A 19,818-nucleotide genomic window follows, 5' to 3' on the forward strand; every position below is an offset into this window, starting at 1 on the left:
GTCCTATAACACATCAAGGAATGATTATCCATGACAGCAACAAGAAGTTTTAGAACATGACCATGGCCTAAAACAAGCCAGGTTTATTAAACAATTGCGTTCTAGGTCCTTTGTTGGTACTGATGTAGCGTGGTTCGTTCTGCGTTGTGTATTTTTTATTTAGGACACTGCCACAACTGGAATTCTGTTGGTAGAATCATTTTTATTCGACCTGCACACGAAGAGACAACACACAATATGTTAGCCCTCGGTGTAGTCACAGCTCTCGGGCACCTTGCTAGCAGGTCCGGCAAAAGAGAACGATAAAAGGGTACGGATAACCCGCGATGGACCAAACCAAAATATACAAACTTTTACAATTAGGTGTATTTACAATATAGATATCAAAAAATGTTTGTAAACCGAAAAATAACATTAACTATGCTGCTGTAATTAAATAAAGAAAACACATTGAATTATTGTTATTAACTTAACATCCCCTCTTGACCTGGCCTACTTGAACTGTCCTTGCGTGCAACTTGGTGCATAATCTAGGGGAACAACATCACTCTACTACACTAACAAAGTTCTGTTTTTACAAGGTATATTATTTTCCAAAAACCAAGGGATTTTTTAATTATTAAGTAGTTATTGAGGTGGCATTTCCTTACCTGGCTACCCAGACTCCTTGCTACTTACCATTCACCAACTGTAAAAGTGCCATAAATCAAACAATTGTCAAATTAATTATTTAGCATGGTTGAAACAGGAAGTTGAGACAGACAAGTGTATTTTCCAGGTTTTATTTTTGTACAGAAAGAAAATTCAGGGTCCTGCTTCCATCTGAACAAATGGTTGACACCTGGAGAAGAAAAGACAATATCAGCCATTAGGACACCATCCCTAACCCTACCAGAATCACACACAACATTCAATAGTTTAGCTAAATGCGCAACAGTCTAGAAACATGCTCATGGTCAATTCCGCCACCAGTATATTGTCTGACTCAAATAGCACCCCATTCCCAATACAGTGTACTGCTTTTGAACAGAGCCCTATGGGTCCTGGTCAAAAGTAGAGCAAAATTAAGGGAATGTGGTGCCATTTGAGACACACATACTTGCTTAAGTCAGGAAGCCCTTCTCAGACAAATGCCTCGACGTCGTCAACTGAAGAGACACACTGCTCTGGGGAACTGAACCCAGAGACACAGAACGTGTCCTTGACCCAGTGACCCCAGACAGGCTGTGTCCCATTCCGATTCGTCATCGTATCATCACAGAAGGGAAGCGGAAACTAAACTAAACAAACTTAGTGTATCCCACCCTGAGATAGACGCTTTGGTAGAGCATTTTAAATGAGACAATCATGGGGGAGTCCTTTCACTACCACAAGCCTCCTCAAAAAATAATACATTATCAATCTAGATTTAAAAATGATTTCCCAAATTTAATTTGTGGTGTTCCCCCACAATGCACATTTTGAGTCAACGTGGTTAAATTTGGGTCCTGAGGCAAAACCAGTTGAGACTGATTAACAGTACATTTCTACTGTGCAGTGGCTGGGTTAGTGTAGGGTATAGTACCTGTCTATGCAATGGGTACAGGAGTCGGTGGCATGGCTGCTGGGGCTTCTGGCTTGGCCCCCTTCTGCTCAGACACGGGGGTGGAGGGGATAGTCTCGTCTTTGGGCTCCACAATGCTCACATGGTCTGGCAGAGGCTTCTTGGGGCCGATCTTACCACTGGGGTCCCATGGTAACATGATCTTCACCTTGATGCCCAGCACACCTGACAAGACAAACACACACATCAGTGCCCTCCACCCAACAGTTATCATTCTGCATACGTAGAACAGAGTATACACAGAACCGTGAAGCATATAGAATAGAGTATGAGGGTTAGCCTGTGTGTAGCGTAGCAAGAAAGCAGTTGATCATAATATAACTAGACTTAAGTCATTCCTGGCCCTTCTCAGACAAATGCCTCGATGTCTTCAATTGAAGAGACGCGCTGCTCTGGGGAACTGAACCCAGAGACACAGAACGTGTCCTTGACCCAGTGACCCCAGAGACAAACCGTGTCCGTTCCGACTCGTCATCGTATCATCACCGACGGAAAACATTTCATCTTTAAAAGCAACAGACCAAAACTTACTGTTGATGACTCACCTTGACAGAGCAGAATAATCTAGGGGTAGGGTATAGGGGTTGATTTGGTATTTGCCTTCTAACCATTAGTAGTATTGTCTAAAGGTAGGGTATAGGGGTTGACTTGGGACTCGCTTTTTAGGGGTAGGGTAGTAGTGTCTAGGGGTTGATTTGGTACTCACCCTGTCGGAGCAGGACGTGGCGTACAGCAGTGTCTACGTAGTAGTTGACTGGGTCTCCACTGTGGATCATCAGGCCGTCAACAAATTTCATGGACTTGGCCCTCTGACCCCTCAGCTTCCCAGAAACTACCACTTCACAACCCTTAGAGCCACTCTCCATGATGAACCTCAGCACACCATAGCAAGCCCTGGAAGAGGGATAGAAGGAGAGGAAAGGGATGGAAAGAGGGATGGTGAAGAAGGTGGAGAAAAGAAAGCGGGTGAGGGAGAGCGAGAGAGGATGAAAGGGGGGGGGGATGTAAATGAGAAAGGAAATAATTAACTCATGTCAACTATGAGATCACATCTGACATTATGAGCAATTTTGCTGGCCCATTCTCAGACAAATGCCTCGATGTCTTCAACTGAAGAGACATGCTGCTCTGGGGAACTGAATCCAGAGACACAGAACGTGACCCTGACTCAGCGACCCCAGAGACGGACTGTCCCATTCCGACTCGTCATCGTTTCATCACTGAAGGGAGACATTACTGTATGTCATGAGAAAGGAAGTTTAAGAAAGTGGACTAACAGCAGGGGTATGTTCTGCTCAATGGATCCCTAGAGACACTCATGTTAGCATGCTAAGCTAACCATGTGCTGCTCAAGATAACAGATCTAGAACCTGCTTACCTTCCCAAATCCTAACCTGTACGATTACAGAGTGAAACCTGCTCCATTACAGGTTAATGCATAACTGACCATGAAGCAGTGTCTAGGTGCAACATGTTAGAGCTCACAGGCCAGGGTTCGGCTTACCTACGTACAGCCAGTCCTCCCAGCAACTTGTAGCGCAGGGACTCCGCCTGAGCAATGGCACACAGACCACGTGTTGCAACCTTCTCAGCATACAGCTAGAGGGAGAGAGCGGGGAGGTTAACCTTCTACACATACAGAGAGTGGGAGAGGCTACACAGCCAAAAGCTTAAGAGCTTGGTGCAGGTGCTGCACCTAGACCACCACAGCAGAGAAGTGTAGCCTCCCGCTTCACATTCTTACAATTGTGGTGGAAATAGCATCTAGAACGCCGACTACTTCATACGTCGCTGACTACCTTCTTCTTACCCAACTAGCCACCTGACTCCCTAACAAGAAAACATCTGAATCCAGACATTTCCTATAGTGGATTGAGTCCTTCTCAGACAAATGCCTCGATGTCTTCAACTGAAGACACGCTGCTCTGGGTAACTGAACCCAGAGACACAGAACGTGACCCTGAGTCAGTGACCCCAGAGACAAACCATGTCCGTTCTGACTCGTCATCGTATCATCACTGAAGGAAAGTGGTTCCTGGTTAACAGTCTGGTGCAAAGGCAAAGCTAGAGCTTCTCCAGTCATAGACTACCTTCAGACACACACTTGAGGTTGGTTGTTGTAAGTTGATTAACACATTTAAAATCATCACCAATGTGGAATTCACACTTGTTTTAATTTAAACTTCACACAATCATATTCCTTTATCCTCCACACTGCCATCAGAAGCCAAACCTCTTCTGAACCACAGTTGTCAGCTCCTTGATGTTGGGGTTAGGGAGTATGTATAATGTTTACACGTAAGCAGCTGTTGTATGTCTAGTGGATGCATGTCAGTAGTGTGCATTTACCTCCACGTTGCCCTCAGGGAAGCCAAACCGCTTCTGAACAACAGCGGTCAGCTCCCGGATGCGACGGCCCTTCTCTCCCAGAACATTCTGGGTCCTGAAACAACAATAATCCATTACTAAATGTGCTTTGTATACAATCAGTTATCAGTCATCTTGTTTGCCTGAAAGCTCCAGCCGTATTTAACACGTTTAATATTTAAAAAAGTGATAATCAATTTCATTCAAATCAATAGATATTCTTGAGTTAGTAAACGCAGATTAGTTTGGATGATGCAGGACAGTAGCAGGAAGGCGCCAGTGTTCTCATTATGATGAACACACTTTGGCAAAATGGCCCTTTCTAAAGCAGACAACTTTCACCAACCCTAACCCACCATATCTCTAACTAGCCACCTAAACATGATTTTTTGTGAAGAGCAGTTGCACACGAGACAAGTTTGATTTGCACCCATCTCAGTGGACTAAAATACAAACGTCCAAGAAGGGGAGTGTGGCTAAGATGCACAAGAAACATCTCACTCCAGAATGTTTGGTTATGGTGATTTTTGTTAACCTGTTGGGGCTAGGGGGCAGTATTGACAATTTCGGAAAAAATATGTGCCCATATTAAACTGCCTCCTACTCAAACTCAGAAGCTAGGATATGCATATTATTAGTAGATTTGGATAGAAAACACTGAAGTTTCTAAAACCGTTTGAATGGTGTCTGAGTATAACAGAACTCATATGGCAAGCAAAAACCCCAGAGAAATCCTACCAGGAAGTGGAAATCTGGATGCATGGGCTCTCTTCAAGTCGTTTCCTATTGAATACACGGTGACGTAGTAATAATTGTGCACTTCCCAAGGCTACCACTAGATGTCGAGTCTTTACAAAGTTGTTTGAAGCTTCTACGATGAACAGAGCCCGAATGACAAGGAGGGGAAGTTGTTGAGGCAGGTGTGACATCACTTCTTGGGGCGCATTCACGAGGGAGGATCCTCCAGTTCCAAAACCTTTATCACAGGAAGACACAGGAACCGTCCGGTTGAAATATTATTGAATCTTCACGTTCTGAAGGCCCTAAAAATTGATGTTTTACAACGTTTGAACAAACGTAAATACAAATTTTTTTTTTTCTTAACTTTTCGTTGCGACATCGTCCGCGCGCTTTCTACACTTGGAGTAGCTTACTGGACGCACGAACAACAAGAAGTTATTTGGACATAAATTATGGACTTTATCGAACAAAACATTATTTTGTGGACCTGGGATCCTGGAAGTGCCTTCTGATGAAGATGATCAAAGGTAAGGGAATATTTCTAATGTAATGTATGATTTTAGATGTCCCCAAGACGGCGGCTATCTGTATAGCCTAGTGTATTTTTCTGAGCTCGGTACTCAGATTATTGCAAAGAGTGCTTTCCTCGTGAAGCTTTTTTGAAATATTTCATAGCGTTGGCATAAAGGAGATGTTCATCTATAATTCTTTGAATGACAGTTTAATTTTGTATCAATGTTTATGACAAGTATTTTTGTAAATTGTGGCGCTGATTCACCGGCAGTATTTGAGGGAAAATATTTTCTGAACGTCACGCGCTGATGTAAAATGCTATTTTTATATATAAATATGAACTTTATCGAACAAAAAATGCATGTATTGTGTAACATGATGTCCTAGGAGTGTCATCTGATGAAGATCGTCAAAGGTTAGTGCTGCATTTAGCTGCGTTTTGGGTATTTGTGATGCATGCTAGTTGCTTAGAAAATGGCTGTGGGGTTATTGTGTCCATGTACTCTCCTAACAATCTAATGTTTTGCTTTCCTTTTGGAAATCGGACAACGTGGTTCGATTCAGGAGAAGTGTATCTAAAATGGTGTAAAATAGTCCCGTTTGAGAACTTTGAATTGACATTTTGTGGGGGGTTTTCGATTTTCGTCCCACTACCCTAGAGGTTAATGCATTCAATTATTATTAGTTGGTTATCATTCTCATTGTGGGAGTTGACACGTTGTTTGCAGAGCTCACAACCCATGCTACACTTGTGAGAAACAAGACGATTTATTTCATTCCAGTCACAAGATGTCAATTTATTGTATTTTGTTTGAAGCGCTACTGTCAATGTCGAGTAAGGACGCGCACATGATTACACATATAGAAGTAGGCCTAGACTACCTGACCTGTGCGTAAATGTAGGCCATAAATGTGCCCATCTGCGAATGTCTGATAGTATTTTGGATTGTCTTAACTCACCACCACTAATGAGCTGTGGAGCTTCTCAAAGTAATGTTCTCTTCACCTCAAACACCATTTAAACTAAATCGGTTTATCAAATCCATTGAGGAACTATTGTCATTCTCAATGCATTAGAAAAATATTTACAGGTCTCTCTCCCTTTTGATAACCAGCTGTGTCTGTCTACTAGCACCTTCTGGTGAACACAGTTGATACAATGTTTCAAGTTCGTTGCAGAAATGCCATGACTAGCCAATGTGATTTATAGTTTTTTTTTTTTTTTTTTAAATCAGGATATTTTCTACCAGCAGGCTGCAATGTTTATTTGTTGGCTTTATGTAGGCTATTTTTACATAGTTGGTAATAGTAGTTAATTTTAGATTTGGATCACTTTCAATTAGATAGAACTTTGGTTAACCATATGATAATGATTTTGAGATGCAAAGACTATAACAAACTAAAACTGTTCCACGAAAATCAAAACTCGCATTCAAAATGGAAATGGTTGCCGACCTATTACAGGCATCTTCAGAAGCATAATGTCAGAATCTGCGAAGGCCGGCAGCAGGAGGATGGTCGGGAACAGGGTTTTCTGGTCAGGCCATCATGATCTCTGGCTCCCCCGAGTAATGCGTATCTTAATTATTTAATCAAACAGCATGCTTGAAGTTAAGACAAGCTCAGTAGATAGTTGATTTTATTAAAAGACATGGGGTGTGTCTATATGGTCAACATTCACAAGGCCTGACAGATTACCAGGACATGTACTGCGAGCATGCGCTGACCAACTAGCTAGTGTCTTCACTGACATGTTCAACCTCTCCCTGCCCGAATCTAACACCACCATGTTTTAAGAAAACCACCGTAGTGCCTGTGCCCAAGAACACTAAGGTAACTTGCCTAAATGACTACCGACCCGTAGCACTCACACCTGTAGCCATGAAGTGCTTTGAAAGGCAGGTCATGGCTCACATTAACACCATGATCCCAGAAACCCTAGACCTACTCCAATTTGCGTACCACCAACAGATGATTCAATCTATATTGCACTACACACTGCCATTTCCCACCTGGACAAAAGTAACACCTATGTGAGAATGGCATGCACGTCCCCATTCTCATCGACAGGGCTGCAGTGGAGCAGATTGAGAGCATCAAGTTCCTTGGTGTCCACATCACCAACATGGTCCAAGCACAACAAGACAGGCGGGAAGAGGGCACAACAAAACTTACTCCCCCCCCCAGGAGACAAAAGATTTAGCATGGGTCCTCAAAGGGTTCTACAGCTGCACCATCCAGAGCATCCTGACTGGTTGCATCACTGCCTGGTATGACAACTGCTCAGACTCCGTCCGCAAGGCACTACAGAGGGTAGTGCGAACAGCCCAGTACATGACTGGGGCCAAGCTTCCTGCCATCCAGGACCTCTATACCAGTGTCAGAGGAAGGCCCTAAAAATTGTCCAACTCCAGACACCTTAGTCATAGACTGTTCGGTACTGCTTGAAGTGCGGTAGCAGAGAGGAGTGCCATGTCTAGGTCCAAGAGGCTCCTAAACAGCTTCTATCTCCAATCCATAAGACTCCTGAACACCTAATCAAATGGCTACCCAGATTATTTGCCTTGCCCCCCACACTGCTGCTACTGTTGTTATCATCAATGTGCCACCTCACATTGACTCTGTACCGGTACCCCCTGAATATTGTCCCGCTATTGTTATTTTACTGCTGCGCTTTAATTACTTCTTACTGTTATTTCTTATTCTTATCCATATTTTTATTAGTGCATTGTTGGCTCATAAGCATTTCACTACACCTGTTGTATTCGGCGCATGCGACTAATACAATTTGATTTTGAAATACAACCAAGTTCTATTTTAGCACCTGCATTCCTTAGTACTTGTTAGCATTTTGTTATCATTATGCAAGTGACATACTTTCGGCTTATGGTTGGAAAAAAATGCCCCTTGTGTGCACTACCCGGTAATACAGTATATGCATGCATGGCACGGTTTGATGGTATAAAAATCTGGATACCACCCAATTCTACCCCTTACACATTCATTCTACTACCAACAATAAACCTTTTAAAGGCGGAATAACACCACTAGCTACCAACATACAAGTAACGTTACCTTGTGGCCAGGATTATGATCTCGGTCCTGGTCGGGGTCACACGCACCTCCACACCGGAATAACCATCCTCCGCAAGCTCGCGCGTCAGGAACTCGTTCAGTTCGGCTTTGAAGATTCCGTCCGCGACAAACTAACGAAGGATAACACAAGGTTGTAGGGAACATGCTTGTAGTCACATAGCCACTAGTGAACGTGTTACTGTAGGTAGCATCATTGGCCAGCAAGTTACAGAGCTGGTGAACTGGGTAACGTTAGTACCAAAGTTAAAATAAAGTATCCTGCCACCTGTGTGACTTTAACATTAGCCAACTAGACAGTGACCACTAATCTACAGACACCACTTCGACAATCAGAGGTGGTTATGCTTATTTGCTAGTACGGTCTAAACAGCAACCCGTGACACGTTCACTAGCGGAGTGAGGATTCCCGTACCAGTAGCTAGAATCTATGGTAATCCTCTTTAGACTAGGGGACGAGGACGCCGAGCAATACTATAACCAACTCCGTATTCATACTGCTAACACATGGCATCCGAATTTGCTACAAATGTATCCGTTATAAAGAGCATTTTGTGACGAATTGTGAACTGACCTTCCTCTTCTTTGAGATTTGCACAGCCATCTTACTGGAGGCCGCTGACAGGAAAGAAATTGTTAAGGAACCGGAAGTATATTTATACCCAGAATTGCGTGTTCCGACGACATTTGATGACGATGAATGTTGGGCGCTTTAAAAAAAATACTGGTTGCTACCGTTAGCTAAACAACGAACGTTAACTTCGTTGGAAATGGCAGCACATCTCAAAAAGCGAGTTTACGAAGAATTCTCAAAAGTTGTCCAGGTTGGTAGACCATGGTTACGGAAAAAAACGAAACATTCACCTTTAACCAACGTTGTTCTTTCAATAATAGCAAGCCAGCTAGCTAACGTTAGACTGCGTCTGAGTGTTTCGTAGCTAGTAAACAATAACACCACCGAGTTGTTGATAACATCATGCATCCTCTTTCATTAACTTTAGCTAGATATAGATATTATATTGGCCTCATAGAAAAGCTGGGTCACAGGGATCTGAGCAAATGGCCAGTGGTAGCTAGTTATGCTGGCTGGTGTACAATTGCAATCTTGTTCTAGCCTGAGTGCCAGTCTGTTTCTGTTATGATCATGCAAAGGACATCAATATAGTGGGGAAGAGCACAAACTGATCTGGGATAGCTTTGTCTAGAGCCTAACTATAGTTCGATCCCTACAGCTTTAGATATGCCGTTTAGCTATTCAGATCCGTATCATCTCATATCACAAAATGATAAAGAAAAGGTAATCCATTGTCTCTGTTGATCAACAGCTTCCCCAAGAGGAGGCTCCAGCCAAGAAGCTCCGTCTGACCAAAGCAAGTAAGTTGTCAGCACTGCACATTGACCTGTGTAAGTCCTCCAACCTCACTGATGCCTTGCAGTACCTGCTGCACTTTGCCCGCTCCGTGGAGGCAGAGTGTGGAGGGGGTGGTGCGCATACTGCTGGAACACTACTACAAGGTATGGTGTCCTGGCTTTAATCCTTTCATCCTCCCATCTCTCCTTCCATCCCACCATATTCTCTTTCCGTCCTTTCTCTTCTCTTTCTATCTATCCTTCATCTCTCTCCCTTCTCTCCTCCTGGAACACTATTACAAAGTAAAGCAGCCCTCCTATCCCTAGCTGCTCTTAGCAATGCGGGTGTATTTACATACACTAGCGTTGCTTTCAGTTGTATTGGGTTGCACAAAAACAGTCAGCGGAAAGCCAGAAGTTCAATCAAATATAATGTTAAAGTACTGTGCCAACGTACTCTCTGCTTACCTTATGTCAAAATAAAAGTCCTGCACATGGACAAAAAAGGAATAACTTGTGGGGAACTTTTATTTTGACATGAGATATGCAGATTAGAAGTGGGTCTACAACAGACCCACGTTTGGAAAGTCTGTATTATTAAACAATCTTTTAGATATTGTCAAATTCCCCCTGTCATAATGACTAACCTTCCTGCCCACCGGCACAGTAAGTAGAAATGGAATTGTATTTAACTTCTGGCTTCCCGCAAACTGTTTTTGTGCAACCCAATACAATTGAAAGCAACGCTAGTGTATGGAAATAAGCTTGCATTGCTAAGAGCAGCTATCCTCTCCCCTCCTTCCATGGTCCATCCTTTCTCCCCTCCTACTTTTATCCTTTCTGCCTCTCCTTCTTCCATCCCTTCTTTCCCTCACCTTGCTCCTGTCTTCCTGTAGGAGAGTGATAACCTGTACGTGTGTGTGTGTGTATGTATGTCTCTGTAGGAGCAGGATAACTCGGTCCGGCTGAAGATTGCCTCTCCGATTGGCCTGCTTAATAAGACTCAGAACTTCAGCCCTGAGAGTATCCTAGATGACACCCTCAACACATTCAACACAGAGAGTAAGTTACACTCTGATACACAGACTTCGTACATCGTAACACTCTATCCCATATCTTCTCTGACCTAGTCCATGTCTCTGTTTTCTTCTGTGTGTGTGTGTGTGTGTGTGTGTGTGTGTGTGTGTGTGTGTGTGTGTGTGTGTGTGTGTGTGTGTGTGTGTCCAGAGTCTCACCAGGTCCTGGCTCAGCTGCTGGACACTCTGTTGGTCATCGGCTCCCAGAAAGCCCTACTGTTAGACACAGACTCATAGAGGTGGCCTGCAAGGTAAAACACAGACGTGGTCTGCAAGTTGAATCTCTCTCATACCTCTTTTTCATCCCTCTCTCGCTCATCCCCCTCGCTCGTCCCCCTTGCTCATCCCTCTCTCGCTCATCGATCTCGCTCATCCTCCTCTCTCAGCACCTGTCAGACACATATTTTGGCGTGAGGAATAAATGCCTGCAACTCCTCAGTTGCCTGGGAAATGTGGACACGCCCCTAAATAAAGACGGACAGGGATTGGTTCCAGCTGTGGGGCGGTGCTCCAGGTGTGTATATTTATTTGCGTTAACCAGGGTAGTTGAGTCAACAACAATAACAAATATTCACTACATGACATGTTTATATTTAATTTAACCAGACTAGTCTCCTCATCACATCACCATGTCTGTGAGAGATGTGTGTGGGATGTGTGGCGGATGAATCAGAATTAGTTGGGTAACATAGATAATTAAGATGTTTTATTAGCATAATATGCTTATGTGAGATACTTGTCATTAGAATGTATCCTTTGGATTCTGGTGTCTTTCAGTTGCACGTTTCCCTTAGCTGGGGCTCAGTCACTTGGGGCCCAGAGAGGGGAGAGGTCAGACTTGTCTTTGACATATCTCTGTTGCTATGCAGAATATCAGACGGGGAGGAGGACAAAATGGAACATTGTCTTCATATGTGAATGTCTTTAACTATTCTTAAACCATGTGAAGAGATGGCGTGATTAATAGAGAACCAATTATTTGCCTCCACAATGTCTGTGTGCAAGTCACTCCCCTCAGTGAGCTTGTCCAGGAGTGGGATCAAGAGGGGGTTTACTTGAGATGGGAGTATCTAGAGTTGACAATTCATATATGCCATTGGATGAGATGGTGTTTTTGTACTATGAAGTACAAGGAACGAGATTAGAACCTCGTCATTAGGGACCAAACTGAACGATAATTTATAGTGAATGTTATCTGGTTAAGGGATACTCCTTTCTCAAGTATAAGGTCCCTTTGTGAACAGTTCCTAAGATCTGTTGTTCGTCATGTACGTTGAGAGGGGTGGATCTTGGGTATAAAAGCTCTTTGTACTTATGTGTAGTCACTTTTCAATGGTTCATTAGAGATGGTGCATCATTGAAAGTCAAGTGCTTTTGCAAAAGCATCTTAATTATTAAAGATGTAGTTTTAAGTAAATCTCTGACTTGTGTGTGAAGTTTAACTCTCCTCATTTGGTAATGCAGAAATTAGCCACCAAAGATGTGCAGCAGTAGTGGGTTATCAGTGACTACTTTCCACTCTCCCTTCCAGGGGTGTCTGGTGGAGTGTGTGTGTGTGTGTGAGAGACGCGCAGAGCGTCATCAGTGACTACTTTTCCGACCAGGACCCCAGGGTGCACACGGCGGCCATCAAAGCCATGGTATGACCTCACTTACTCCTGTTACGTCCCAATATACATACAGTTGAAGTCGGAAGTTTACACACACCTTAGCCAAATATATTTAAACTCAATTTTTCACAATTCCTGACATTTAATCCGAGTAAAAATACCCTGTTTTAGGTCAGTTAGGATCACCACTGTATTTTAAGAATGTGAAATGTCAAAATAATAGTAGAGAGAATGATTTATTTCAGCTTTTATTTCTTTCATCACATTCCCAGTGGGTCAGAACTTTACATACACTCAATTAGTATTTGGTAGCATTGCCTTTAAATTGTTTAACTTGGGTCAAATGTTTTCGCATAGCCTTCCACAAGCTTCCACACAATAAGTTGGGTGAATTTTGGCCCATTCCTCCTGACAGAGCTGGTGTAACTGAGTCAGATTTGTAGGCCTCCTTGCTCGCACACACTTTTTCAGTTCTGCCCACAAATGTTCTATAGGATTGAGGTCACAACTTTGGAAGTATGCTTGGGGTCATTGTCCATTTGGAAGACCCATTCGCAACCAAGCTTTAACTTCCTGACTGATGTCTTGAGATGTTGCTTCAATATATCCACATAATTTTGCTTCCTCATGAAGCCATCTATTTTGTGAAGTGCACCAGTGCCTCCTGCAGCAAAGCACCCCCACAACATGATGCTGCCACCCCCGTGCTTCACGGCTGAGATGGTGTTCTTCGGCTTGCAAGCCTCCCCCTTTTTCCTCCAAACATAACAATGGTCATTATGCCCAAACAGTTCTATTTTTGTTTCATCAGACCAGAGGACATTTCTCCAAAAAGTATAGTCTTTGTCCCCGTTTGCAGTTGCAAACCGTAGTCTGGCTTTTTTAATGGCGATGTTGGAGCAGTGGCTTCTTCCTTGCTGAGTGACCTTTCAGGTTATGTCGATATAGGACTCGTTTTACTGTGGATGTAGATACTTTTGTACCGGTTTCCTCCAGCATCTTCACAAGGTCCTTTGCTGTTGTTCTGAGATTGATTTTCACTTTCCGCACCAAAGTACGTTCATCTCTAGGAGACAGAACGCGTCTCCTTCCTGAGCGGTATGACGGCTGTGTGGTCCCATGGTGTTTATACTTGCGTACTATTGTTTGTACAGATGAACGTGGTACCTTCATGCGTTTGGAAATTGCTCCCAAGGATGAACCAGACTTGTGGAGGTCTACAATTTTTTTTCTGAGATCTTGGCTGATTTTTTTGGTCAAGGAAAGAGGCACTGAGTTTGAAGGTAGGCCTTGAAATACATCCACAGGTACACCTCCAATTGACTCAAATGATGTCAATTAGCCTATCAGAAGCTTCTAAAGCCATGACATAATTTTCTGGAATTTTCCAAGCTGTTTAAAGGCACATTCAACTTAGTGTATTTAAACTTCTGACCCATTGGAATTGTGATACAGTGAATTATAAGTGAAATTGTTGGGAAAATTACTTGTGTCATGCACAAAGTGGATGCCCTAACCGACTTGCCAAAACTACAGTTTGTAATTTGTGGAGTGGTTGAAAAACAAGTTAACAACTCCAACCAGTCAGGAAGTTAAAGCTTGGTCGCAAATGGGTCTTCCAAATGGACAATGACCCCAAGCATACTTCCAAAGTTGTGGCAAACTGGCTTAAGGACAACAAAGTCAAAAGTTTGGACACACCTACTCATTCAATGGTTTTTCTTTATTTTTACTATTTTCTACATTGTAGAATAATAGTGAAGAGATCAAAACTATGAAATAACACATGGAATCATGTAGTAACCAAAAAAGTGTTAAAGAAATCAAAATATATTTTATATTTGAGATTCTTCAAAGTAGCCACCCTTTGCCTTGATGACAGCTTTGTAAACGCTTTGGATCAAATGCATTAAGGAAAGAAATTCCCCAAATAACCTTTAAACAAGGCACACCTGTTAATTGAAATGCATTCCAGGTGACTACCTCAGGAAAATGGTTGAGGGAATAACAAGAGTGTGCAAAGCTGTCATCAAGGCAAAGGGTGGCTACTTTGAAGAATCTAAAACATAAAAATAACAATGTGTTATTTTATAGTTTAATGTCTTCACTATTGTTCTACAATGTAGAAAATAGTAAAATAAAGAAAAACCCTTGAATGAGTGGGTGTGTCCAAACTTTTGACTGGTACTGTATATGTTTTTATTTAACCAGGTAAGACCCATTGAGGTTAGAAACCTCTTTTGCGAGGGCGACCTGGCAAGAAGGCAAAACAGGGAAATAGCAGCGTGTACATAAAATGTTACAAAAAATATAAATACACACAAAAGACAGTGTAATAAGATAAATATATCTGAAGATTAACGATTTTGCTAATTAACACTTCAAACAAACAGCGACACACAACATGCTCAGTGGAACTGCCCTGCCACCATCTTGGTCACACTGCATACAGACTACATTACATATATACTGTATTACATCTAAATTATATTGAGATCCTTGGCCTGCTCATGTGACGTACGTTTCCTCTGAAATATACACGGAACAAAAATCTAAAAACACAACATGCAACAATTTCAAAGGAAAATCAGTCAATTGAAATAAATTCATTAGGCCCCAATCTATGGATTTCACGACTGGGAATACACACAGATGGTCACAGATACCTTTACAAAAAAGGTAGGGGCGTGAATCAGAGAACCAGTCAGTATCTGGTGTGACCACTATTGGCCTCACGCAGCGTGACACATCTCCTTCGCATAAAGTTGATCTGGCTGTTGATTGTGGCCCGTGGAATGTTGTCCCACTCCTCTTCAAAGACCGTGCGAAGTTGCTGGATATGGAGGGAACTGGAATACGCTGTCGTAGACGTCGATCCAGAGCATCCCAAACATGCTCAATGTGTGACATATCTGGTAAGTATGCAGGCCATGGAAGAACTGGGACATTTTCAACTTCCAGGAATTGTGTAGAGATCCTTGCGGCATGGGGCCGTGCAATATCATGTTGAAGCATGAGGTGATGGCAGTGGATGAATGGCATGACAATGGGCCTCAGGATCTTGTCACGATGTCTCTGAGCATTCAAATTGCCATAGATAAAATGCAATTATGTTTGTTGTCCGTAGCTTATGCCTGCCCATACCATAACCCCACCAACACGCGGCACTCTGTTCACAACAGCAAACCGGGTACCCACACGACACCTTTCACGCTGTCTGCCATCTGCCCAATACAGTAAAAACCGTGATTCATCCGTGAGGTGCACACTTCTTTAGCGTGCCAGTGGCCATCGAAGGTGAGCATTTACCAACTGAAGTTGCAAACCCTCAGTTTCATCAGCTGTCCGGGTAGCTGGTCTCAGATGATCCTGCAGGTGGAGAAGCCAGATGTGGAGGTCCTGGGCTGGCGTGGTTACAAGTGGTCTGCAATTATGTGGCTGGTTGGATGTACTGTCAAGTTCTCTAAAACGATGTTGGAGGCAGTTTATGTTAAAAAAATGTACATTCAATTCTCTGGTAACAGCTCTGGTGGACATTCCTGCAGTAAACATTCCAATTGCGCGCTCCCTCAAAACTTGAGAAATCTGTGGCGTTATGTTGTGTGGCAGCATCATGTTGTGGGGGTGCTTTGCTGCAGGAGGGACCAGTGCACTTCACAAACTAGATGGCATCATGAGGAAGGGAAATTATGTGGATATATTGAAGCAAAATCTCAAGACATCAGTGAGGAAGTTAAAGCTTGGTCGCAAATGGGTCTTCCAAATGGACAATGACCCCAAGCATACTTCCAAAGTTGTGGCAAAATGGCTTAAGGACAACAAAGTCAAGGTATTGGAGTGGCCATCACAAAGCCCTGACCTCAATCCTAATGAAAATTTGTAGGCAGAACTGAAAAAGCGTATGCGAGCAAGGAGGCCTACAAACCTGACTCAGTTACACCAGCTCTGTCAGGATGAATGGGCCAAAATTCACCCAACTTATTGTGGGAAACTTGTGGAAAGCTACCCGACACATTTGACCCAAATATATATATATTTTTTAAGGCAATGCTACCAAATACGAATTGAGTGTATGTAAACTTCTGACCCACTGGGAATGTGATGAAAGAAATAAAAGCTGAAATAAATCATTCTTGCAACTATTTTTCTGACATTTCACATTCTTAAAATAAAGTGGATCCTAACTGACTGAAGACAGGGAATTATTACTAGGATTAAATGTCAGGAATTGTGTATGTATGTATGTATATACACTGCTCAAAAAAATAAAGGGAACACTTAAACAACACAATGTAACTCCAAGTCAATCACACTTCTGTGATTGTGTGTGTATTCTCTCCGAGACCTACAGAGACTGGGGGAGCTACAGACAGAGCTGGTAGGGGCTGCTGACTTTTCTGCCACCTACCTCCGCTGCCAACTACTGCTCACCAAGGTGTCTCTCTGGATAGACAGGTGTCTGTCTGCATTACATTTGACCACAATGGCCAAATCATATTGCCCTTCCTCATCTCCTTGTCTCCTCTCCTTGTGTCCTTCCCACAGGCCTTGCAGGAGAAGTTGTGGACCATGGCCTTCACCCTCTGCCTTAAACACAACGCCATGGCAACTGCTGCTGCCAAACGGGTACACACGCACAAACGAATGTGTTTTTTTGTAGTATTTATTTAACTTTATTTAGACAGATTTCAAATGGTAGGGATACAGGCAGTTGGGAGATACGGGTTGAAGGGGTATTGAATCCCGGTCTCCAGTGGGAGGAGGAGCACATACACTGAGTGTACAAAGCATTAGGAACACCTTCTTAATATTGAGTTGCCCCCCCCCCTTTTGCCCTCAGAACAGTCTCAATTCGTTGGGCATGGACTCTACAAGATGTCAAAAGTGTTCCACAGGGATACTGGCCCATGTTGACGCGTCCCACAGTTGTCAAGTTGGCTGGATGTCCTTTGGGTGGTGAACCATTCTAGATACACACGGGAAACTGTTGAGTGTGAAAAACCCAGCAGCGTTGCCGTTCTTGACACACACAAACCGGTGAACCTGGCACTTACTACCATACCCCGTTCAAAGACATCTTTTGTCTTGCCCATTCACCCACTGAATGGCACACATACACAATCCATATCTCAATTGTCTCAAGGCTTAACAATCCTTCTTTAACCTGTCTCCTCCCCTTCATCTACACTGATTTGAAGTGGATTTAACAAGTGACATCAATAAGGTTCACCTGGTCAGTCTGTCAAGGAAAGAGCAAGTGTTCCTAATGTTTTGTACACTCAGTGTATATGTCTTCAGCCGGTGGCGTTACCCCTAGACAGTAATGTGATATGCAGAGCTGTGTGTATATAATGTCATGTTGTCTGTGTGTGTGTGTGTGTGTCTGTAGATGCTGGAGGAGACGTATAAACTGGAGTTCCTATATAGTGGTCGGGAGAACAAACAGGTGGCCACCATACACCATGCCAGACTACAGGCTAAGGCCTTACATCTAGTCCTGACTGCCCGTACCAGACGAGGGTTAGTACACACACAAACACCCCCACCGTCCATGTCTATAACTGTCAAGCAGCTCGACCCCTCTCATCTCTCTGCAGAGTTGAACCTCTCATCAGTGTCTGAGAAATTCCTTCAGGAGGTGGAATCCTTTGAGGTATATTATCTTTCTTTTTTTAACTATCATTTAATCTACCAATCATTTCATCCATTTTATTTCATAAACTTTTGATATCGTTGAAAACAAAAAAGACAGAATATTTGTCCTATAAAAGACAAGAAACTGATGCATTTGTAATTAATTTATCAACATTGAACTTGCAGAAAGCACACCCTTTTCTTTTGGTATTCTGATGAATCCTAACCTCTATGCCTCCAGGCTGTTCGTGATGGAGCTGCCCCACCTCCAGGAAAGTTTTGTGGGGAAGCTGTTGTACGTGAGTCCCAGGCTGTCGGCCTGCAAGCCTGGAGAACTGGTCAAGATTCTTCAGACCACACTGAGACAGAGTGGCTTCTTAAACCTTCAGTTACCTAAACAGGTACACAGAACACACACACACACACACACACACACAGGTATTTGACCCAAGTGTGGTTTGTATTGGCTGGCAGGTCCAGCGTGCATCAGCGACCATCATCGAGCCGACAGGAGAGTCTGACAACCCACTGCGTTTCACCTCTGGCCTGATGGTGGCGCTAGACAACGACGCTACGCTGGAGCACGTACAAGACCCCCACAACACTGTCAAAGTACAGGTACACACCCTTGGCTGCGTTCCGATTCCCCAACCTTCTCCTAAAATGTGCACTCATACACTCACCCTCATGGATTTAAAAGGAATGAACTGGAATGTAGTGTTAACTCCCTCCAGTCGTGCTTGCACCAATCCAATGTAGATGCATAAGGTGGATATACATGCACATTTCTGGGTGAAGGGTAGAGAATCGGAATGGAGCCTTTGTTCAGGACCCTAGCGGTATATAAGCTGTGCCATCTCCTCTCTCCCGGCTCATGGATGAAGTGTTGGTCCCAGTTGTAATAGTTTGCTTTGTCTTTTACACACACACACACACACACACACACACTCTGTCTCTCTCCAGGAGCTGTATCCAGACGGCCAGTCTCATTTGATTCAGCCTAAACCTGGAGACTTCAGGAGTCCTGGACCACACCGCCACCGCCTCATCACACAGGTCTACTTGTCTCACTGCGCATGGACTGGTGAGGACACACACTACCTGTCTTACAGCACATGGACTAGTGGGGGCACACCCACACACATTCTACCTGTCTCACTCCGTATGGACCGGTGAGGACACAAACTCACCCCGGCCCCTTTCTCTCAGAGGCGTGTCAGATCGAAGTGAGGCTGCTGCTGGCCTACAGCTTATTTTGTCTCTGTAAGACAGCGTAGAACGACAGCAGCACTGAAGGCCTCCAGCCAGCAGAGGGTGCCACTGAGGGAACCATTCCCTTCAGCAAACCTGTCAAGGTCTTCATCATGCCCAAACCTGCTCGCCGCTGTCACCAAACACACCTCTTTAAACATCCATCTCCCTTTCCCTCTCGTCTTCCTCTAGTCTTTTCTATCTTGTCTGTTGTCTTCTCCCTCTCCCACCCATGACCTGCTTCTCCTCAGCCATTGGTGCAGACCTCAAAGCTGGTCCTTCCTTACTGTGTTCATTTTTACAAAACAATGTTTGTTAGTGGCTGGCTGACTAGCTGACTGACCTTTATGCTCAACTAGAATGAGGATGCATCCCAAATAGGTCCCTATTCCCTATATAGTGTACAACTTTTGATCACTGTAAAGGGAATAGGGTGCCATTTGGAATTCCGCCCGAGACTAAGCCAGAGTATCACTGAGGCCACATGTCTGACCTGTGTGTTGCTATTCCTAGTTGCTATAGTTAAGGACAAAAACCTTTTTTTTAATGACAATAAATGAAACCAGATGACAAAAACAAG

General features: G+C 43.5%; 1 protein-coding gene, 4 non-coding genes and 1 pseudogene across 5 annotated transcripts; 1 reads left to right on the forward strand and 5 right to left on the reverse strand.

Annotated features, from left to right (window-relative positions):
* Positions 1–768: 768 nt before the first annotated feature.
* On the reverse strand, positions 769–9,169 carry LOC106580973 (40S ribosomal protein S3). The gene is made up of 7 exons (XM_014162576.2): positions 8,892–9,169; positions 8,300–8,430; positions 3,953–4,046; positions 3,108–3,202; positions 2,310–2,497; positions 1,565–1,768; positions 769–841 (listed from the first exon to the last, which is right to left on the reverse strand). Exons 1-6 carry the CDS (start codon positions 8,919–8,921, stop codon positions 1,569–1,571), a joined length of 738 nt encoding a protein of 245 aa, XP_014018051.1. The 5' UTR covers positions 8,922–9,169; the 3' UTR covers positions 769–841; positions 1,565–1,568.
* Positions 1,118–1,264, reverse strand: LOC123729353 (small nucleolar RNA SNORD15). Its single transcript, XR_006761139.1, has one exon. It is a non-coding gene; the product is annotated as a small nucleolar RNA SNORD15 (small nucleolar RNA).
* LOC123729355 (small nucleolar RNA SNORD15) lies at positions 1,947–2,094 on the reverse strand. Its single transcript, XR_006761141.1, has one exon. It is a non-coding gene; the product is annotated as a small nucleolar RNA SNORD15 (small nucleolar RNA).
* On the reverse strand, positions 2,683–2,829 carry LOC123729354 (small nucleolar RNA SNORD15). The gene has a single exon (XR_006761140.1). It is a non-coding gene; the product is annotated as a small nucleolar RNA SNORD15 (small nucleolar RNA).
* LOC123729352 (small nucleolar RNA SNORD15) lies at positions 3,482–3,627 on the reverse strand. Its single transcript, XR_006761138.1, has one exon. It is a non-coding gene; the product is annotated as a small nucleolar RNA SNORD15 (small nucleolar RNA).
* LOC106580972 (integrator complex subunit 4-like) lies at positions 9,010–19,817 on the forward strand (annotated as a pseudogene).
* Position 19,818: the final 1 nt, after the last annotated feature.

This window comes from Salmo salar, chromosome ssa20 (genome assembly GCF_905237065.1).
Source record: "Salmo salar chromosome ssa20, Ssal_v3.1, whole genome shotgun sequence".
Lineage (NCBI taxonomy): Eukaryota > Metazoa > Chordata > Actinopteri > Salmoniformes > Salmonidae > Salmo > Salmo salar.